This window comes from Dromiciops gliroides, chromosome 2, assembly GCF_019393635.1.
Source record: "Dromiciops gliroides isolate mDroGli1 chromosome 2, mDroGli1.pri, whole genome shotgun sequence".
Lineage (NCBI taxonomy): Eukaryota > Metazoa > Chordata > Mammalia > Microbiotheria > Microbiotheriidae > Dromiciops > Dromiciops gliroides.
Window position 1 is genome coordinate 615,015,933 of NC_057862.1, and position 23,629 is coordinate 615,039,561.

The window sequence follows — 23,629 nt, forward strand, 5'->3', positions numbered from 1 at the left end:
AAGAGATGTATTTAAAGGACTTGGTAACTATGAAAGGGTATAGGACTGTAAGCTGGTGTTATCATTATAGAGCTGACATTCGTGGCAACAATGGATAGCATTTATATAGCCCTTTAAGATTTGTAAAGCACTTTTGATCCTCACAGCAAACCTTGTGGACTAGATTCTGGTATTATCCTCATTTTACAGATGGGGAAACCGAGGCAGAGAGTGGTTAAGTGACTTGCCATGGCAACTATTAAGTGTCTGGAACTATATTTGAACTGAGTATTAGTGCCTCTTATGTTAGAGTATTATTATTATTATTATTATTATTCACTTAGAAATGAGCAAATTGAGGTCCATTATTAACCCAGAATCACTTAATGAGACTGCAGTGGAATTAGAGAATGAGAAGGAAGAACTCAAGTTAAATAAATAGCTTCCAGTACGACGTACTCTAGTATAACCCGATGGGAATTTTGTAAATCAAAGAAAAACAAAAACTGTTTGGTATCTGCTATATCAGTCTAGCTGGTGTTATCAGTCAAGGGTCTTTCTAAATCCAGCTAGGCACGATTTCAGTTATGTCGTTGACATTTCTTTGTTTTGTCCCCCCAGGAAACGCTTGAGGAAAAATTTCCTGAAACTCCTCCAGTGGCTTTGAACTTCATGAAGGTATGTTAGGTTCCATTATAACTAGAACTGATAGATTCAATAGCAGCTTTTATGGACGTGCTACCGTGTTTACCAAGCCCAACACAAAAGGCTTCGGAGGTCTTTGCCTCTAAGGTGGTCAGATTACAGCCTATATTCTGATAAGTAAATAGAGAGTAATTTAGAAGGAGGAGAATATGTTTTCGGTCCTTGGAGGAACAGAAAAAAGCCTCCTTCGGTAGGAGTGGGCACATGAGCTAAGTGTGGAAGGAAGCTCAGGATTCCAGTTGGGAGTGGAGGTGAGAAGGCATCCCAGGTAGAGATGGGAGATGGCTTATTAATTACAAGGAACAGCCAGTAGGCCAGTGTGGCTAGAACTCAGAGTGTGTGATGGGGAACATTATGAAATGTCTTGAAAGGTAGGTGGGAATGGAATCGTGGAGGATTTTAAGTGTCAATCTGAAAAGTTTGTGTTTTATCCTAGAGCCACACTCGATTTTTTTTAAGGGAGATATATGTTCAGATATGTGCTTTGGGATATTAATTTGGCAGCTGTGTGGAGGCTGAATTGGAGTAGGGAGAGACTTAAGGCAGGGAGGCCAGTAAGAAGGTTATTTCAGGAGTCCAGCAGAGGGACTGTGAAGGCCTGATCTAGGGTTGTGGATAGATGGAGACATATGCAAGGCATGTTGTGAAGGAAGGTTAATATGATGAGATTTAGCAATGGATTTGGCAGTTGATATGTGGGGTAAGAAAGAAAGAAATAAAGGATGATACCGAGGTCATGAGCCTGAGTCACTGAGAGGATAGCAGTGCTCTTGGCAATAATTGATTGAGAAGTTCAAAAGAGAAGAGGGTTTGGGGGGAAAATAATGAATTCTGTTTTGGATACATTGAGTTTGAGATCCCTCTGGGACATTCAATTGAAGATGTTAAGGAGGCAAAGCTCAATAGACAATCTAGGATTGGGTACATAGAAACTTTTAAAGAGAGGATAAATGAACCCATGAGATTTGATGAGACCACAAAGTAAGATAATCTAGAGTGAAAAGAGGACCCAGGACAGAGCAGATTTGTCATAGAAAGAGAACCAGGAAAGAGGAGACAGAAGGAGTGACCAGACAGGTAGGAGGAGATCCAAGAACAGAGTGTCAAGAAAATCTAGAGAGGAGAACACATCCCTGAGAAGAGCATAATCCATACTGTCACGTGCTGTCCAGGGCTCAAGGAGGATCAGCACTGATAAAGGCCGTTAGACCTGCCAATTAACGGATCATTCGTAACTTTGGAGAGAGCAGTTTCAGCTGAATGATGAGATTGGCTCTCATCTCCGTTACCTCATGTTGAACCTGCAGTTCACTAAAACTCCATCACCTTCATACAAACTACCATTGCCTAGCCACACATGCCACATTTTGTACTAATGAAGTTGATTTTTTAAAAACCAAGTGTGGGGCAGCTAGGTGGCACAGTGGATAGAGCACCAGCCCTGGAGGCAGGAGGACCTGAGTTCAAATCTGGCCCCAGACACTTGACACTTACTAGCTGTGTGACCCTGGGCAAATCACTTAACCCCAATTGCCTCACCAAAAACAAAACAAACAAACAAAAAACAAGTGTAAGACTTTTCGTTTGTCTTTTTAAAAAATCATTTCATTATCTGTGGTTCAGTGTTCCAGCCCATGAAGTTATTTTTGAATCTTGTCTTCCATCTATTGGCTATGCCTCCCTGCATTGTGTTATCCACCAGTTTGATGAGTATGCCTTTATCCAAGTTACAGATAAAAATATTAAATCGCAAGGGACTAGGCACGGATGTTTTGAGTTCTCCATTGTAGTCCTCCTTCCAATTTGACTTAGAACCACTAGTGACATCTCTTGGGTTTAGCCATTCAACCAGTTACAAATTCTGCATCTTTTCAAGTTTGCCAAGAGAATCACATGACTTTGTCAAATGCTCTACTAAACTACAGGTAAACTGAATTTACAGTATTCCTCTGATTCTATTCAATTTAATTCAATAAACATTAAGGACCTACTAAATACATGGTACCAGGTTAGATAGATATAGATATAGATCGATAGATCGATAGATCGATAGATCGATAGATATAGATAGATAGATAGATGTAGATATAGACAGATACCAAAGCAAAATGATAATCCCTGCCCTCAAGAGCCTATATGCTAATGATCTACCTGTCAGAAAGGGAGAGGAAGTTAGTCTTGAATGATCTCTTCTTAAAGTCATATTGGCTCTTTGAGATTACTACTTCCATTTCTAGTTATTAAGTATCCCTTTTTATAATACCTCCTAGAATTTTGCCAGGAACTAGAGCCAAGTTCACTGGCCTCTATGTATTTCCCTTTTTTTTTTTTTTTTGAAAATGGGGACAGTATTTGCTCTTTTCTGCATCCTGTCCTTTAAAACCTCTCAAAGATCCCTGACAGTGGCAATCACATCTGCCCCTTCTTTCATCACCCTGATTAAGTTCTCGCGGGCCTGGCAATTTGAACTGATCAAGGATGGCTAGGTGCTCTCTTACTATGCCTGCCATACTTTCCCCCTGTAGTTCCTGGATTTCCAGAGTTTTCTTCAGATGCCATGCTACTCTGGTCTTCCTATTACCCTATTCTTTTTCCTTTGAATAAGAAGATTTTCAGAGAAAATGGTTATTCAACAGGATGAGAAGTTGCAGAAGACTGCTTTATATAACCAAGTTGAGGTGAAAATCTGAATTCTATCCAGAGAATGCTGAGATAGTCCAGAATCAGTGAGTTTAAAGTCAATAATCAAAAACCAGACGAGAAAAGCAGTCAGGTTATGTCAAAGACTCCTCCCCCAGGCTTACATTAAGCCTCTGTACCTGGCCCAGGAGAGATGGGGAGCCCCACTCCCCCCCCCCTCAATTAGCTATCCAGTGTAGAAGATGCGGCTATCCCTGACTGGTCAACTGGACCCCATCAGTCATTTAATAAATATTGATTAAACATTGATTAATAAGCTTTTATTAAACACCTGGTCTGTGTCAGGCACTATGCTAAGTCAAGATAGAAGATGGGATCTTTCCACATGATATAGATATCAAACAGCTTTTCACATAAGAAAATGATTCTCTATCCTCAGGGGCACCAAGGCATCATTATCAATTCAGGATCCTTAATGTGAGTTGCAATTAATCATTCACAACTTCATCAAAAAACAGTCATAGCTAACACAGGGCAAATAGGGCTTTGCCTGAGGTTTTCAGCCTCTGGAGTGAATCTCCCTCTTCCCTCATAGTGACCACTGACCCTCTAGTGCCAGGCAGCACAGTTGCCCCCAAGTCATCATCCCCAGATCCCATCAGATGTGGCACACATCTTCCAGAGTCCAGTCTTTCCATTTTCCACCCCTCTGGGGTGCAGATCAAACTCATAGTACCCTAGATTTAGAACTAGATTTAGATCCTTAAAGGTTATACAATGCAATCCCCTCATTTAATAGATGAACTGAGGCCCAGAGAAGTTAATGACTTGCCCAGGGTCACATGACTAACAAGTATCTGAGGTGAGATCTGAGTCAGACCACCCTACTTCCAACAAGATTGAACCCATGGTTAGACTGTCCTCTCTTCTGGACTACCCCTCCCCAAACTGAATTTGCTTCAGGCATAAGAATTCCTAGTAATGGTTCCATCAAAAGTGGGGGGTCAAAAAAACCAAAAAAGTGGGGGTCACTCACCTTAAGGGATAAAGGGATAATCATAAATAACCCTGTGTCTTCTTCATCTCAAATTGACCTTTGGCCACAGAATGTCAGATCTCTTTACCCTGATTCAAATATTACCCTGAACTTTTGGCTTAACTTCTCACATTCTTTTTTCCTTTCTTTCTTTCTTTCTTTCTTTCTTTCTTTCTTTCTTTCTTTCTTTCTTTCTTTCTTTCTTTCTTTCTTTCTTTCTTTCTTTCTTTCTTTCTTTCTTTCTTTCTTTCTTTCTTTCTTTCTTTCTTTCTTTCTTTCTTTTTGTTTTTTGTGGGGAAATGTGAGTTAAGTGACTTGCCCAGGATCACACAGCTAGTAAGTGTCAAGTGTCGGAGGTCGGATTTGAAATCAGGTCCTCCTGAATCCAGGGCCAGTGCTTTATCCACTGTGCCACCTAATTGCCCCCAACTTCTGACATTCTTAATGAAAACTCTAATGCTTTCAGTGATGATATACAAACATCACAATTTTTCCTAATGCTGATCATGGCCTTTCCCTGAAGTTATTGCCCAAAGTACTCTTGGGATACCAAAGGGAGCAATCGGTACTTCCCCAAGGGGAGAAGACAGTTCAGTCTTGTAAAAACTCAGAGACACCATGACATATTTAGCCAGTTAGTGAACAAGCACTTTTAAAAGTGCCTACTATGTGCCAGGCACAGTGAAAGTGTCAAGGATACAAAGAAAGGCAAAAACAGTCCCTCGATGGCTTTGTGAGTGGAAAGAAGATGACATACAAGAGAGTGTGTGTAGGGAGAAATGGCAACATTTGTCAATGAATTGGATAGATGAGATGAAAGGAGTTGAGAATGACACTGAGGTTTTGGACATAGGTAACTGGGAGGATTCTCGGGAGAATAGAAAGTTGGGGAGAGGAGGGAGTTTAGGGAAAAGATAAAGAGTACTCTTTTGCACATATTGAGCTTAAAATGTGTATAGAACATTCACTTCCAGATATCTAAGAAGCTAGTCGTGATGTGGCACTGAAGTTTGGGAGAAAGATTAGGGTCAGGTAGATCTAGGAATCATCTGCCTTTAAGGGAAAGTTGAACCCATAGGAACTGATGAGATCACCAAGTGAAATAGTATAGAGAAGGGGTTATTAATTTTTTTGTGCTATGGACTCCTTTGGCATTCTGGTAAAGCCTATAAACCTCTTCTCAGAATAATGTTTTAAAATTAATTAAAGAAAATTTTCACTAGAAGTTAGTGGGGAAAAAACCCACCAATGTATTTTCCCCATTCAAGTTCAGACTCCTTGAAATCTATTCATAGACCTCCAAGTCAGGAACCCTTCATATAGAGAGAAAGAGAACATGATTGAGGTCAGAGTCTTGGGGGACACCCCTTATTAGTGGCCATAACGTAGATGAAGATCCAGCAAAAGAGACTAAGGAGGGGGAAGCTAGGTGGTGCAGTGGATAAAGCACTGTCCCTGGATTCAGGAGGACCTGAGTTCAAATCCAGCCTCAGACACTTGACACTTACTAGTTGTGTCACTTAACCTTCATTGCCCTGAAAAAAAAAGACTAAGGAGAAATTAGCACAGATAGGAGGAGAACCAGGAAAGAGCAGAATCACAAAGACCTCGGGAGGAGAGTTTATTTGGAAGGAGAAGATAATTGACAGTGTCAGAGGCTGCAGAGAATGAGGATTTAGAAAAAACTATTGGATTTGCCAATTAAGAGATCATTAGTAGCTTTGGAATGAACCCTGTCAAGGCTGTTGACTTAACAGGGCACCTTCTGGACAACAGAAACAGACAGTTCGTCTCCTCTGGCATTAATAGGACTTCTAAAAAAACGACTGAGTTGGTCAAAGTGATGGATCATTACCATGGCCTATAAACCCCATTCTGTCATTTCCTTAACTCCTATTTGAGAACGCTGATCATCCCCAGTCTTTTGCTCAATATTTTTGGTTAAGCTACTCAGGCTAACTGCTCTCCTGATACTATCCCCACACCTTATCTCTGGGGCTCTGGCTTTAATCTTCCTCTCCTCAAGTAACTGGTCATGGGGCAGCTAGGTGGCACAGTGGATAGAGCACCGGCCCTGGATTCAGGAGGACCTGAGTTCAAATCCGGCCTCAGACACTTAATACTTACTAGCTGTGTGACCCTGGGCAAGTCACTTAACCCCAACTGCCTCACCAAAAAAAAAAAAAAACAAAAGGAAGAAGTAACTGGTCATTTTACTGCCAAATTCTATTTCTGAGAGAGGATAAGTAGAAAACTCATTTCCATATGCAGTAAATTTATTCTTTTTTTCAAGTACTCCATGAATGGCATAGGAACATCTGGATCCATATCTGGACAGTATCGTAATTGACTCCTATAACCTACTGTGGCTCTTCCATCTTCACCTGACTTCACAGTCAGCACCTATATTCCAGACTAGATAATTATGCCTTTGATCTGGTTCAGGGCTCCTTAGCATATGTCACCTCCCTAAAGGGGCTCAAAATGGACCCACAGAAAGTCAAAGTGATTGTAGGTGGGCACTGCCCCAAGTATCACTGGGTCAGTGATCAAGTGCTTCTGGGGACCAATGAACTATTGTTGATTTTTTAAATTTAACATTCTTCTCTGAACAACTTACTCCAGAAAAATCAGCAATTCTAGTTATTCTTTTATTTTTATTTATTTTTTATTTTTTGGTGAAGCAATTGGGGTTAAGTGACTTGCCCAGGGTCACACAGCTAGTAAGTGTCTGGGGCCGGATTTGAACTCAGGTACTCCTGAATCCAGGGCCGGTACTTATCCACTGCGCCATCTAGCTGCCCCCATTCTAGTTATTCTAACAATGTATGAGTCTCCAGCAACTTTTGGTTCACAAATGTCCCCATCCTTTATTATATCTCAGTCACCAGTTGCCCTTCACTGTGGAAGCAGATGCACCTTGTCCCCAGAGGTGGGGTCCTATACTACCCAAATAAGTCAGGCAAGCTATTATACTCCTGCATTTAGTATTCCCACAGACAGTTAGGTGGCACAGTAAGTAGAGTTCTAGATTTAGAGTCAGAAGGACCCAAGTTCAAATAACTAGCTTTACAACCCTGAGCAAGTCACTTCTGTCTGCCTTAGTTTCCTCAACAGTAAAATGGGGATAATAATAGTACCTGTGTCCTGGGTTGTTGAAAGGATCAAATGAGATATTTGTAAAAAACTTGGCCAGTGCCTGGCTTGATAGGCACTTAATAAATAGGTGCTTAATAAATGCTTGTTTACTTTCTTCCACAAATTGAACCCCAAGCACCTAGAGTATGAAAGAGGACTTTTTGTTATTGTTAGTATGTGGAGACATCATTTAGGGGTCTCACAAAGAGTAACTGTTGGACTCTAGAACATCCTATGAAAAATCTTTGCCAAATGAAGCAACTGCTGGTCTCTTTGTGTTGCTCAAAATCAGCTTCTATATTCACTCCAATTGGTATAAAAACCTCCATGTGGTGACCTGGGGCTTCTTGTGGCCCTGAATATGGGAAGATGTGTGCTGATTTGTGGCCATCTGAGTGAAATCAAAATACCAAATGGTCAAGTCTGAGGAACTCCTGAGCCTACTACTTGTCACTCTTATCACCATGGATTAATCACCATGGACGCTGTCACCAATTTATGGACGTTCCTACCTCCCACCTCCCAATTCATAACATGCTTTTGAAAAACATTTTTTTTTAGGTTTGGAATCCAAATATATCTGTTATCCATCCATTCCCAACAGATGGATGGGTAAGAAAATAGGTCAAATCCCATCTTAGAATAATATCTTCACTGTTTCAAAATATACCAGCTGCATAATTAAATGAACCACCCTCTGTGCCCCTGAGTTTACATGTAACAGTTTGGTCCACTCCTTAGAAAAAAATAACTTTTGTTTTCACCTGTCATGACATTACCCTGTCCTTACTTCACTCAAGTCAGTCCACAAGCTAAAGTGTGTAGACCTATCTTTAGAGGAAATAGGCCAAGGATATATCCAAAGACCTTATCAAACACTGGGGAAGTGTCTGAGTGTGGGGGAGCCAGGGCTAGCCATATGTGCAGGATTTTTGCATTGACAATTATGTGGCTATTTCCTTGGACCTTTCCCCTTCACCGATATATCTAGTGTGCGGCCCTCGATTTCCAGCTAGCAGGAAATACCTGGCCTTCAATTATTCCCTCCTTTGCTCCTCTAAGCTTAGTCATCCATATCTATAAATGCTCCTTCCCTCATCTTTCCCTCCCACTCCACTCACCCTCATTCCATCCAAAAAGACAAAAATGACTTAGAAGTCCAAAAATTCAGTGTGACTCTGGGCAAGTTCTTAACCTCTAAGCGCTCTAAGAAACCAAGGCTGTCAGTTGCAGAGAAGGTGCTGACCTGCATTGGGAGAAGGAGTTTCCTCTTCTGGGAGTTCCTCATACAAGTGAACTCTCAGGCTCTGTCTATCCCTATCCCTATGCGCTAGCTACAATATTTGAAGGGCTATCATCTCAGCTATCAGTATCATGTTTTGTATTGGTCAATACAGGGCAGCTAGGTGGCGCCATAGTGCTTAGAGTGTTGGGTCTGGAGTCAGGAAATCTTCATGAGTTCAAATTTGGCCTTGGAAACTTACTAGCTGTGTGACCTTGGACAGGTCACTTAATCCTGTTTGCCTCAGTTCCTCATCTGTAAAACAAGAAGGAAATGGCAAACCACCACAGTATTTTTGCCATGAAAACCCCCAGATGGGATTGTGGACAGTCAATCACAACTGAAATAACTGAACAACAACAATGTGTCTAGGTGCAAGGTATAATGAATGCCTGGTCTTCTCTTACCAGGGGGGCCAATAGTATAAGAGCCTCTGGTCTGAGAGAAGGTGCATCGTGAAGAGGATGAGGTCATTCCTGACCAGCTTACTAGAGCCCTGAGAAGATGAGCAAATGTATGCCCTCTTCCCCAGAGTCCTAAGTCAGGCTCTGCTTCCTATCTGAAGGCAGCTAGATGGGGCAGTGGAGCTGACTCACTAGCTGTGTGACCCTGGACAAGTAACTAAAACTTCTGATGGCTTCAGTTTCCTCAATTGTAAAATGGGGATAATAATGGCACCTCCCCTCTACCCCCCAGGGTTATTGTAAGGAATGAGATAATATTTTTAGAAGCTCTTAACATAGTGCCTGGCACATAGTAGACATGATTGCTTAAGCCTTTCCCTTCCCCAATCTAATAAAGGTATCAGGAACTCCTGGGCAGATCAAGTCGATTCTTTATCAAGAGTGATTATTGGGGCAACTATGTGGTGCAGTGGATAAAGCACTGGCCCTGGATTCAGGAAGACCTGAGTTCAAATCCATCCTCAGACACTTGACCTTTACTAGCTGTGTGACCCTGGGCAAGTCACTTAACCCTCTTTGTCCCACAAAAAAAAACCCAAAACCAAACAAGCCTCCTTACAAGAGTAATTATTACCATTTACAGTCAGAAGAAGTTAGAAGATGGAATAAGCAAAGTGGCAATGAGACTGCAAAAATAAAAGCCCGTGATTATGCATTGGTTTCTGTTAGAGTCACTCCTTATCCATGTGGGCCGACAGAGGGTGATTTCAGCCAGAGCCTTGAGCCCTCTGCATTGGAACCTGCTCTCTTCACCGGACTTCAGTTTCTAGCCACCCATCTTCGTCGTTGTTGTTGTGTTGTTTTTGTTGTTGTTGGGTGTGGTGTTTTTTTGGCGGGGCAATTGGGGTTAAGTGACTTGCCCAGAATCACACAGCTAGTAAGTGCCAAGTGTCTGAGGCTGGATTTGAACTCAGGTCCTCCTGAATCTAGGGCCAGTGCTTAACCACTGTGCCCTAGCTGCCCCCTAGAAGTATATTTTTAAATCTGCTTTATACTTAAATCTTTGCCTAAATGAATCCTTTTAGTTGTGTTTTTCTAATGCCTGTTACTCTACTCAAATCCCCTACAAGTGACTTATCTGAAAAAGATAATCTAAATTTACAGGGGTTCTTAACCTAAGATCTACAGACCCCAAAGGGGACCATGGATAGATTCCAGGGAGTCCATGAACTTGGATTGGAAAAATGTTACATTTTTATTTTCACTAACCTCTAACTGAAAGTGAGCTCTTCCTTTAATTATTTTAAAAACCTTCCTCTGAGAAGGGGTACCTAGTCTTCACCAGACTTCCAAAGGGGTCCGTGGCAAAAAAAAAAAAAAGTTAAGGATACCTGGTCTATAATGAAGCTAGACAAGAACAGATTAACTTGAAATGAGTGGGCTAATGAGTTAATTAGTTGGTGATGGCCAAATAGTTACACACAGGGCCTGAAACAAACAAACAAAAAGACCCTGAAATGGTTCATCCTTAACTGATTCTGACCTTGATCCTCTAAGCTAGTCACTTCCCCATGGATGCTCAAGGGGAAGGGGAATGTGGCAGGATAGAGTCTTTTGTTTCTTCAGGAGGAGGTATTGATTCCAGGAAAACAACACAAATCAAAAGCAAAAAGCAACTTTAATTCATTCACCCCCACCCCAGGAGTAAATATCATCTATCAGATATAAATATGATAATAATAACTAACATTGACATACTACTTACTGTGTGCCAAGCACTGTGCTATATTCTTTACATTGATTATTTCAGGGTTTTTTTGTTTGTTTTTTGTTTGTTTGTTTGTTTTTAGTGAGGCAATTGGGGTTAAGTGACTTGCCCAGGGTCACACAGATAGTTAAGTATTAAGTGTCTGAGGCCAGATTTGAACTTAGGTACTCCTGAATCCAGGGCTGGTGCTCCATCCACTGTGCCATCTAGCTGCCCCTACATTGATTATTTCACTTGATCCTCACAACAATCCTGTGAGTTAGGTGCTATTATTATTCCCATCTTATGTTTTTGATTTTTTAAATTTAAATTTAATTTTTTTTTTTGCGGGGTAATGAGGGTTAAATAACTTGCCCAGGGTCACACAGCTAGTAAGTGTCAAGTATCTGAGGCTGGATTTGAACTCAGGTACTCCTGAATCCAGGGCCGGTGCTTTATTCACTGCGCCACCTAGCTGCTCCCTATCCCCATTTTGTAGATGAGGAAACTGAGGCAAACAGAGGCTAAGTGACTTGCTCAGGGTCACACTGCTAGTAAGTATCTGAAGCCAGATTTAAATTCAGGTCTTCCTGACTCCAGGTCCAGCACTCTATCCACTGAACCTCCCAACTACATTTCTTAAATATGTATAATTATATATCAGAACAATATTGTTCTAAATAGATATAAATATATTTTCTAAATATAAGAAATATAATGTACAAATATAAATGTGCTTATACACTTTTGAGATTAAGAACAGGGAACCTAAAACTTTATTCACTAGATACAACATAAGATAAAACTATTTCCCATCTGAAGCGTGATTAGTTAAAGAGACAGAAAGGGAGATGGAAGAGGTGGTAAGAGAGAAACAGATACAGAGAAAGAGATGGAAAGGATGCTGGTGTAGACTTGGGACAGGGAGGGTGGTAAGCCAGAACGCAGGTGAGTAAGCACATCCCCAAGAAGAGGCCTCTCACAGTCTTTCCTTGTAGTAGGGCTGCAAGAGGGATGAAGAAAGGTCACATCCTTTGTACCACAGCACGCAGAGAGGGGCTGATGGAGGGGGAATGCATCAACAGAGCCCTGGCCAGCCTCCTAAGAGCAGGTCTGCAACAACGTCGATTTGGTGCACGGCTACTGAGTACCTTCCCTTTGTGTGGACCTACCTAGATACCAGCCCCTTGGGAGAAGGGGGCAGAATGTAGGGTGTGGTGTCAGTGTAAGACCATCATTGTGTGGTTGTGTCCTTCACGAGCCCACACATGGGTCGCACCAAAAGAGGGAGCTGAGCTAGGGCGAGTAATATCTCTGATTCAGTCTCAGAGTTACATATCTGGATTTGCCAGCTGAGCTCATTTTCCTGTCCCTGGAAACAAATGTGGGGGATATAACAGAGACAGAGGAAAAGAGAGAGAGGTTCTCATATGGAGAGCTTGATGAGTAGTAGGGCAGGCCAGATGGCTGGGACCTGAATCCCAGATACCCAAAGGAGGAGGGCATGTGATTGGCAGAGGTCACAAAAGCAGGCCTTCAGAGAAAGCTCAGCTAGGTAAACACTCATCATAAAAGACGGTGGCAGGGGCAGCTAGGTGGTGCAGTGAATAGAGCACAGGCCCTGAAGTCAGGAAGACCTGAATTTAAACCTGGCCTTAGACACTTACTATGACCCTGGGTAAGTCACTTAACCCAATTGCCTTTCTGGCCATAAAAAGAGTCGGTATCATTGCTGAAGTTAGGGAGATTCAGCAGTAGGTCATGGAGGTCTGCAGTGTCCATAACCAGGTGCCAGTAAATAGACCGACAGACATGAGGATTGTGGCTCAAGGATAGAGTTTTATTTCATGAAAAGGCTTGATTTAGGTGATGCACAACTCAAGTTCATATGAGGTGACAAGCCAAGATACGGACTTAGATATAGAGCAGGACAATACAGGGACCCTAGTTACTGGAAATGGGTTCCAAGATGGACATGGTCATGGAGAAATAAGGCAAGAAACAATTAATAGAACTGGGGTACAAGATTAGAATGGGATCAGAATTATTGGCTGCTACATGGTGTAGTGGATAGAGTGTGGGACCTGGAACATGGAAGACCTGAGTTCCAACAGAACCTCAGACACTTGCCCTGTCAGGGGCAGGGAGGTATCAAGGGACAGCATGGAGGATCTTATTGTATCAGACCCAAACCCTTTGTCCTTGGAAGCCTCAGGTATAGCAATCTAGTGATCCTGAAGGCCAAAGCAGTCTCAAATCTAGATGTTCCTCTTTTGCTTTTTTCCCCCTCCTATTGCTTTTATCTTCCTCCTCCTCTCTCTGCTTCTTATAAGAAGTTATGAACTGATTTTTGTTTCAAGTTAATACCTGCCTCACACAGTTGTTTTTGAGGAAAGTGCTTTGTGAAACTTAAAACTGTCATACAAATGTGAGTTGTTACTCTTGATGAGGAATAAAAGATCCTTGAACAAGAGGGTCATAAGGTATCTTGTGTCTTGGACACCTCTGGCAGCCTGGTGAGGCTTATAGACCCTTTCTCAGAAAAATGTTTTTAAGTAATTGAAGAGGGGCAGCTAGGTGGTGCAATGGATAAAGCACCAGCCCTAGATTCAGGAAGACCTGAGTTTAAATCCGGCCTCAAACACTTGGCACTTACTAGCTGTGTGACCCTGGGCAAGTCACTTAACCCTCTTTGCTGTGCCAAAAAAAAAAAATTCCATTTCTTAAGTAATTTAAGGAATGTTAATTTTCATTTAGAAGTTGGTGAAAATAAGGATGCAATCCCCCACCCCATCCCAGTCCAAGTCCATAGATTCTCTAAAATTGAACCACAGACTTCCAGGTTAAAAACCCTTTTCTAGAGACCCTCTCCTCTCTAGACTTTTGTGATATTTTTTCTCTCTCTAGTCTCCTTTTTTTCTGATGACTCCTTTTAAATCTCATTTGTTTGTTCTTCATCCAGGTCATGAATCCTAAGCATGAGGATTCCCCAAGACCCTATCCTAGGCCCTCTTCCCTTTTCTCTCTGTAATATATTACCTGGTGATCTCATCAGTTCCCATGGATTGAGTAAAAACACCCCAAGAACCCCTGCTTTAAACTGTTTGTTTTGGGGGAGTATAAGTAGGGTAATAGGATTATTCCATGAGTTGGCCAAAACACCTTCCTGAATAGTTTTCCTTTGTTAACTCAAAAGTCAACATTCTGAAGTTGTCTTGAAGCCTAGTTTTAGTTAGGCTGAAAGTTGTACATCCATTTTATAGGTCCAGAATAATCCCACAGCTCTGAGCAAAACCCTCCTAATAGATGTTTTGTTCTACCACATTCCTGAGCTGCCTCCTCAATTTCTGACTTCCTGAGCTCCCTTCAAGTCCTAACTAAAATCCCATCTTTTACCTAGAGCCTTTCCCCACCCCTTCTCAATTCCATGCCTTCCCTCTGTAATTTCCTATTTATCTTGTACATAGCTTGCTTTGTATGTGTTTCTTTGCATGTTGTCTCTTCCTTTAGATTGTAAGCTCCTTGGGGGGCAGCTAGGTGGAGCAGTGAATAAAGCACTGGCTCTGGATTCAGGGGGACCTGAGTTCAAATTTGACCTCAGACACTTGGCACTACCTGTGTGATCCTGGGCAAGTCACTTAACTCTCATTGCCCCCGCAAAATAAAAATTAAATTAAATTTAAAAGATTGTAAGATCCTTGAGGAAAAGTACTGTTTTTTTGCCTCCGTTTGTATACCCATTGCTTACCATGGTGCCTAGCAATAGTAGGTGTTTAATGAATGTCGATTGATTGCAGAAAAAACACAGCAGAACCTTCTCTTACATTGCATTTTTAATTTCCCTTTCTTCCAGAGTTGCTTGAAGATGAATCCAGATGATAGATTAACTTGTGCACAGCTCTTAGAGAGCCCTTATTTTGAATCTTTTCGAGAAAGTCAAGTTAAAAGAAAATCACGTAATGAAGGAAAGAACAAAAGACGATCACAGGTACTTAACCAGTATAGTAAAGATAATACATTAGTTAATCTCACAGCCTCCATTTTCCCTGCCCTTCAAAACATCACTGGGTCAGGATCTTTTTCTTTATATAATTTAATGGCGAGCAGCTAGATGGTGCGGTGGATAGAGCACCAGCCCTCAATTCAGGAGGACCTGAGTTCAAATCCCTCCTCAAGACACTTGACACTCACTAGCTGTGTGACCTTGGGCAAGTCAACCCCAATTGCCTCACCAAAAAACAAACAAACAAACAAAATTTTAATGGAGATTCCCCCAGCTCAATAAAATGGTGGTTGAAGGAGTGAGAGCCCAGTTGAAAATCAGTTTTGCCAGAAAGATGCTTCATTGTCCACTTCCTAATGTGGAGTGTATTTAAAGAACCTGAAGAACTCATTTGTCAGAGAAGACAAAACAGATTACAATTCTAGTTTAAAACACTTACATATAACATAGGGGTTTATTATGCATGTTTAGATATTCCACAAGTCAGATCATGTAACAGCCTTAGGTTCAAGCCTAAGATCAACATAAAAGGAAGCCCCAGGACCAGCATAACCCAAGAATAAGTAGGGCAGGAGGAGCTATGCTCTTCCTTCCTTTAAGAGATGGCTGGTTTTCCTCTAGCTGTTCTTTAAGGCCAAAGTCAAGTTCTAACTGTATACAAAGATGCAAAGTCACAGACATCTTGTAACCTAAAGCCTCAGTATCAGCAATAGTAAGCTAGTGTTTTATAGTGTTTTAAGCTCTTGACATATATTAAAGCATTTGATCCTCACAACAACCCTGTGAGGTAGGTGCTATTATTATCTCCATTGTGCAGATGAGGAAACTGGGGCACCAAGAAACTAAATGATATGCCCAGGGTCACATGGCTAGTAAGGGTATGAGGCAGGATTTGAACTCGAGTCATCCTGTTGTCTAGCTACTGTGCCACCTAACTGCCACCTAATACATCTCTTTCAACTCTAAATCTATGACCTCATGGTTCTATTATATAACAAGAAAGACATGGATTTGATGAAAAATATTAGTCTTATCAGTTCTTATATATGCTTAAAATTTTCTAAAGAGGATTTTGGTCATTCAAATACTTACTACACTGGGGACTGATAATCCAATTTGGTATTTGTCCTCCTATTAGAATCATCTGGATTTTGATGATTTTTCTTGTCATTCACATGAATACTGTAATAAAAGGAGAAGAGAGAGGAAGAGAACAGATGAGTCAATCTGACCCCTTGAGAGTAGCCCTAGTAAAAGTGTGTTGGGAGCAAAAGTTCAGATTAATGAGGAAAATTACAATTTCATATTATCTGTGGGTTGTGATTATCCATGCCCCAGTAGCCATTTCTATATAGGTAGAAACAAGCTCTTTTACCATTTTCTGTAAAACTGCATTACTGGCTTCCACTAGTTTTTGCTCAGTGCCTCTAAGTCAAATAACAGAAAGTGGAAGCACATTTAAGGTTGCCTGGAGCCTTCTACATAGGCTATTTTGGTTATTAACATTTTGAGTTTATAAATACAACTGAACCTGATCAGATTCTAGAGTTGTAACTAATAATCATAGATGTGTCTTTGCTAATAATTCACATGTATGCATATTTAAATGTGAATGCCTTACCTATATCATTATTTGTAAAATATGTGAGTTATGTAATATATGTGAATATATTTTATATTGAATTATGTGTGACTATATAGAATATATATATTACATATAAATGTGAATTAGTAGCAAAGATACTTAGGACTTTATATATGTGTGTATGTGTATAGATGTTATATATATATAATATTTATTTATATGTGGAGATATATATATATATATATATATATATATATATTTGGAGAGGCTATATGATATAGTGGATAAAAGAAGAAGCCTTGGAATTGGAAAGACTTGCGTTTAAGTCTTGCTTCTGAGGCAATACCGGCTGTGTGATCATGGACAAGTCACTTAACATCTAAGTTTACTAGGACACTTGAAACACTATATTATAGAGTTGTCTATCTGTATAGTGGGAAGAAGTCTTCACATCTGGAGTTCCCTGTACCACTGAAAGTATAGGTCAAGATCAAAGATGCTAGATTTATAGATAGATGGATAGATGGATGGGTGGGTAGATAGATGGATGGATAGATCAGAGAGACAGAGATATGGATGGATGGATGGATGGATGGATGGATGGATGGATGGATGGATGGATGGATGGATGGATGGATGGATGGATAGATGGATAGATGGATGGATGGATAGCTGATAAGTAGCTGACAGAGGCAGATAGATTCCTAGATAGATTGAAGATAAGGTAAGTAGCAGATAGCTGATAAAGAGAAACAGATTAGACAGACAGACAGACAGACAGACAGATAGATAGATAGACAGACAGATAGATAGATAGATTTTAAAGTATTTTATGAATGCAAAGCTAAAGACTTCATTAAGAAAAAATATATTGAAGTTGAGAACCTAAGGAAAGGTCCTTTGATGATTCTGTCAATAATTTAATAGCTAGCATAATAGCTAACATTTATACTGTGCTTTAAGGTTTGCAAAGCACTTTACATATGTATCTTGTTTTATACTCACAACAACCCTAGGAAGTAGGTGCTACCGATGTCCTCATTTTACACATGAGGAAACCAAGGCTAAGAAGGGAAAGAAATTACTTGCTCAGGGTCATGTGCAGCTAGTAAATATCTAAAGCTAGATTTGAACTCAGTTCTTTCTGACTCCAGGTCCAACACTCTTATCCTCTGTACCACCTAACAGCCTCTAAGAAGTATAGATACATTTCTAAAGAGAGTAAAAAGTAAATAGGTGAAATCATTTCTTTTTCAAATGTGTCAGGTATTTTCCCATTTAACTTAATTCAGCAACCATCTATTGAATATTTCCTATGTGCAGAGCCTTGCACTGGGTGCCAAGGAAGATTAAAAAAATTAATTAAGATATGGTCCTTGTCCTCAGGGAAATTAGAGTCTTTCATAGGAAATATGCAGATAACAACAAGGTATGTGGTACAAAGGTACAAAGGAAAGTATTAAAAATGCATGAGAGAGGCACCAATCAACCAAGTACAGAACTCTGAGAGTTCACATATGTCTGGGGGTCAGGACGCTTTACGGAAAAAGTGGCACTTGAACTGAGCCTTGAAGGTCGGAGGTGGGGGTGGGGGAATGGGAAGTAGGAAGTAGGTTTCAATAGGTCAAGATGGAGGAAAGAACATTTTGAGGTATAAAATTACTGTGAACAAAGACACAGAGATAGCATGGGACCTGTTCTGAGGACAGTCGGGTATTCTGAAATGTGTATATTAAAATAGATCTCAGTACATCCACGCAAACTCTGGACTGAATAGGAGATCCAAATCCTCTTAAGTCTCAGAGGTACCAAACCTTAGCAGTGACTTGGCTTAATTCTGAGCTTCAGGTCTTTTAACACTATCCCCCCCTGTGTATTCTCGTCTTAGATTTCTAGGCGTATGGTAGTGCAAGTAAAAATTCTTTTTCAATTTCCTGTATTTTTGTCTCGTTCTCCTATTAGAATCAGCTGTTGCCTCTCATACCGGGAAGCCACAACACCCCCACACCTGATGGAAGAAGACAGGTCCTCCAATTAAAATTTGATCATCTTCCAAACATTTAGGAAAACTTTCAAGTGAAAAGCAATTTAACATGTACAAAATTCTCTATGCTCTAAAGAGGAATTCTCAGTGTTTCAAATGCAAATAAGCCATGTGAAAATTAAGATGCCTTCTGGGCTTACTCTGATCATTGTTGATTCCTTTCCATTTTTTTCTTCAAATGCCAACTTTTATCTTTTCTTTATATAATAAAGCCTGGTGCTTCACTCCTAAAGGGGCCACTTGCAGAAAGCATCAGAGCAGGCCCTGTCATAGCAATTTATAGTGAGAATTTGTGGGGGGCTCCTTTGATTTATGAAAAAGGTTTATGAATATTATCTCCTTACAATTAGCCACATAATGTCTTTAAAATATATTAGTCTACCTAGCTCTTCCTTCATCAAGGGGTCACATTAGTTTTTACATTTTAATAATGCATTTTTAATTTGCTTGTTTGTTTTTACAACTTTGTCATTTCCTAGTACCCCATCCATACTTCCCTCCCCTATAAATAGAATAACAACAACAATCAGTTAAGTAAAATTACCCTACACAGTGTGTAATTTAAGATTCTAAATGTGGATTCTAATCTGTTCCCCCAGTTTTTGGGGAAACTGACTAAAATCACTGATAAAACGAGTTTAGGTTTTTAAGGGTTTATTGGAAAATAGAAAGAAAAAGATTGAGAACAGAATTCCAACAGCCTGGCATTCCTATCTTTCCTCAAATTTCCTGTAAAGTCCTCTGCCGCCACCACCACCAAGTCAGGAACCCAAAAGCGCAAGAGCTCTCAGCGCAGGCTCCCTCTCCTCCTTCCTGTCTCCTCCCAGAAAATAGGAGGCTCCTCAAATTGATTGGCTGGTAGCCTTGATAGACAGCACCCATGAGCAAACGTCATTTCCTGACGACAAGGAAAAGCCACAATGTCTCTGAGGCATTTCCTCATGGTGGAGCTTTCCCACAGCAAGTCTCCAGGAGGTGGCATCATTCCAATCATTACAACAGAAAGAGTTCTTAACCCTTTTTTTTTGTAATGGACCCCATTGTCAGCCTGGGGTGACAGCCTATAGAACCCATCTAGAATAATGATTTTAAATACATATAATACATAGGAAAATGCAAAGGAAACAAATTATATTGAAATACAGTTATCGAATTATTTTATTTTTTTTTTGTGGGGCAATGAGGGTTAAGTGACTTGCCCAGGGTCACACAGCTAGTAAGTGTCAAGTGTCTGAGGTCGGATTTGAACTCAGGTCCTCCTGAATCCAGGTCCAGTGCTTTATCCACTGTGCCACCTAGCTGCCCCCCAAAATATTTTTAATTCAAGTCCCCAGATTAAGGACCTTGCTATATAACAACTGAATGATTATCTAATAGTTCACATTTCTAATGCACTACATCTCTCTTGAGAAGAACAAAGTATGCTCCCCAAATATGTCTTCTGGAACAGACATTGATCATTGCATTTGATCGAGATTCTGTTGTCTTTTAATGTTGCTTTCATTTACTTTATTACCATCATTGTGTACATTGTTCTTCTAGTTCGCCTTTCTTTGCTCTGCAGGAGTTTTTTATACAAACCTGCCCATTTTTCTATGAATTCCTCATATTTGTTATTCCTTATAGAAGAACAATATTACATAATACAAATATATTAAAGTTTGTCCAGCCATTTCCCAATTGATAGACACTTTCCAACATTGGGATATATGCCCAGTATTACAATCTATGCTGGGGCAAAGGGTAGGAATAGGTCAGTAGCTTTTCTTGAATGATTCCAAATTGTTTCCCAGAATGGGTAGACCAATTTACTTCATTAATAAAGTATTAGTATGCCTGCTTTCCCACAACCCCTCCAACATTGACCTTTTCCCATCTTTTTCTATCTTTGCCAATTTAATGAGTATGAGGTAATACTTCAGGGATGTTTTAATTTGCATTTCTCTTATTGGTAGCAATTTGGAGCACATGTTTTCACATGATTGTTGACAGTTTGCATTTCTTCATTTGAAAACTGTTCATATCCTTTGAGCCCTCGTCTATTGGGAAATGGATATTTGTCATATATTTGTATACATTTTCTATAGATTTTGAAAGCCAGGTTTGTATCAGAACTACTGATGCAAAGACTTTTAATTCCCTATTTGTAGCTTCTCTTCTTGTTCTAGATGCATTGATTTTGTTCATGTAGAAGCTTTTTAATTTTATATCATTGAAATTGTCTCTTTGTATAATCACTTCCATTCCCTTATCTGGTTATAAATTCTCCCCAAGTTGTGAAATATATAACCTTCCACTCTCTATTTTTAAAAATGATGTGACATTTTATTTGAGTGTTTGGATGACCATCGATCACATCTATTTGGAATTTATGGTAGTATATGATATAAATTTCTAGTCCTTCCCCCCCGACTTGGGTTTAATAGTAATAATAATAATAACAATAATAATAGCTAGCATTTATATAGTGTCTACCGTGTGCCAGGCACTGTGCTAAGTGCTTTTCAAATATCATCTCATTTGATCCTTACAACAACCCTCAAAGATAGATGCTATTATTATTCCAGTTTCATAGGTGAAGAAACAGAGACACTCAGAGGTTAAGTGACTTGCTTTGGGTCATACAGCTAGTAAATGTCTGAAGCTAGATTTGAATTCAGGTCTTCCAGGCCTCAGGTCCAGCTCTTTATAATACTTATCTGTCTATTTAGTGTTTATTGAACATTGAGCTAATTTGTTCATTTACTCTAAGGTTTTGCTTATTTAGTCTGTTACACTGATCTACTTTTCTGTTGTTAAACTATTACAAAATAGTTTTCTTTTTTTTTTAGGTTTTTTTTTTTTTTTTTAGTGAGGCAATTGGGGTTAAGTGACTTGCCCAGGGTCACACAGCTAGTAAGTGTTAAGTGTCTGAGGCCGGATTTGAACTCAGGTACTCCTGACTCCAGGGCCAGTGCTCTATCCACTGCGCCACCTAGCTGCCCCTACAAAATCGTTTTGATGGTTACTGCTTTGTGGTATAATTTGACATCTAGTGATGCCAGGCCCCTTTGTTCCTATTCTCCTACCCTCTATCCCCATTTCCCTTTAAATTCTTGACCAAAAGTATTTCATTATTTTTTCTAGCTCTAAAAAGTAGTCCCTTGGTAATTTGATTGGTATAGAACTATTTTTTTATACCTATGATTTCACTGATGTAGGGGACTTCAAGTGAGGCACTCCCTCTATCAATGCAGAGTGGTTACTTTTCTGAAATTTGGAGTCTTAGAGTATTGCTTGGGACACAGCCAGAATGTAGTAGAGGCAATAGTTGAACCCTAGGACTTCCTGGCTCATTATCCATGACATCATGTTGCCTCTCATGGAGCTAAATATAGAAATCAATTTAGGTAATATCAGGATTTAAATTATATTGGCATGTCCCAGTCATGAAAAAAAAAAATCTTTCCATCTTTATTTCTGTTGGCTCGATTTGATGACTCTCCAGTGTTAATCACATTAGTTTTTTTCCCTCCATTTTAGTTGTTCTTTCCCTCTCTACTTCAATTTCTAACAAGATCTCTTGACTAGTATTTTATGTTTGAGCATCACAAAACTAGAAGAAAACACTAGAAAGTTGCCTAGGTTTTTTTCCCCTTAAAGCCCAAGCAAAATTATATCACCCCACAGAAATATCTATACCAGAAGTGTCAACAGCAATCCTTAGCAAATTCTTAAATTCTAAGTATCTCTTGCTCTTGTTTAAGACCATTTTTGCATTTTGTCCTCCAAGGAGAGCAAATATATCTAGTTATTATCTCTGAAAAACATGTACTTGACCCATGACAGTAATGGTGACCTATGATATGGAGTTACCTTTGTCTTTTCTAGATAAGTAATCTCAGTCCCTTTAGCCTTTCATCATAGGTTATAATTCTTAAATAATTATCTTCATTCTTCTAAACTCTCTCCAGTTCTCCATACACCCTTTTTAAAATTTTTAAAAATTTTTTTATTTTTGTAGGGCAGTGAGGGTTAAGTGACTTGCCCAGGATCACACAGCTAGTAAGTGTCAAGTGTCTGAGGCTGCATTTGAACTCAGGTACTCCTGAATCCAGGGCCGGTGCTTTACCACTGCGCCATCTAGCTGCCCCCCTCCATACACCCTTTTATAGAGAGATCATTTTAGAGTAAGATTCCTTTCTTCTGAGCTTCATTTTTTATTTTCACTGATAAAAAACCAAATTCAGGCAAATAAACAATTTTTCTGCAGCTGTCTTACCAATGCATTTGTGAGAGATTTTTTGGAGTTAAACTCAACCACCCATTTACTTTTAGAGACAGCTGGGTGGTACTAGACCTGGAGTCAGGAATACCTGAGTACAAATCCAATCTCAGACCCTTACTAGCTGTGAGACACTGCTTAAGTCACTTAACCGCTGTCTGCCTCACTTTCCTCATTTGTAAAATGATGATAATAATAATTCCTCCCTCCTAGGATTGTTGTAAAGATAAAATGAGATATTTGTAAAAATGCTTTGCAAACTTTAAGTGCTACATAAATGCTAACTGTTATTGTTATTAATGTTGAAGCATTGTTTTATATTCCCCTTTTCTTAAATTTCTAAGTACTAATACAGAACCTTTGGAAATACTCTTCTGCTGATAACACAAAGCACCAAAATCATGTGATGCAACAGCAGCACCGGCCATCTCTCTCACCGGCAACAGCTAAAGCACATACAATTACATTCCCAGCAGTAACTGAAAGCACTTATTTAATTAACTCCTCACTGCTGCTAGATCTGGCATATTACCTGAATGTTCATGCATTTTTCAGACATTTACTATCTCAGGAAATCCTAGCATCTGGGATCCAGAAGTTAAGTTTAAGTCATTAATTTAAAAAAACATCATAATAGTCCAGACATTTCTCTGGAGGGGTATTGCAAAAGTCTTGGGGACATACTCAGGAAGAGAAATGCAGTAGATGCCCCAGCATAGTCCTCCCTAGATCATCTTTCAGTTTCTTGGGAGAGTGTTCATGAGACAGCTGGTAGCACAATGCATAGAGTGCTATGCCTGGA

The 23,629-nt window shown here is 39.9% G+C and overlaps 1 protein-coding gene across 2 annotated transcripts in view; it reads left to right on the plus strand.

Annotated features, from left to right (window-relative positions):
- The window catches only part of CDKL4 (cyclin dependent kinase like 4), a 65,301-nt gene extending 46,074 nt beyond the window's left edge, over window positions 1-19,227 (plus strand). For both annotated transcript variants that reach the window (XM_043988569.1, XM_043988570.1), the window contains exons 9-11: window positions 601-657; window positions 14,785-14,919; window positions 18,482-19,227. In XM_043988569.1, the coding sequence (XP_043844504.1) occupies window positions 601-657; window positions 14,785-14,919; window positions 18,482-18,583 (294 nt within the window). In that variant the 3' untranslated portion in view covers window positions 18,584-19,227. The remainder of the gene's footprint in view (window positions 1-600; window positions 658-14,784; window positions 14,920-18,481) is intronic.
- Window positions 19,228-23,629: the final 4,402 nt, after the last annotated feature.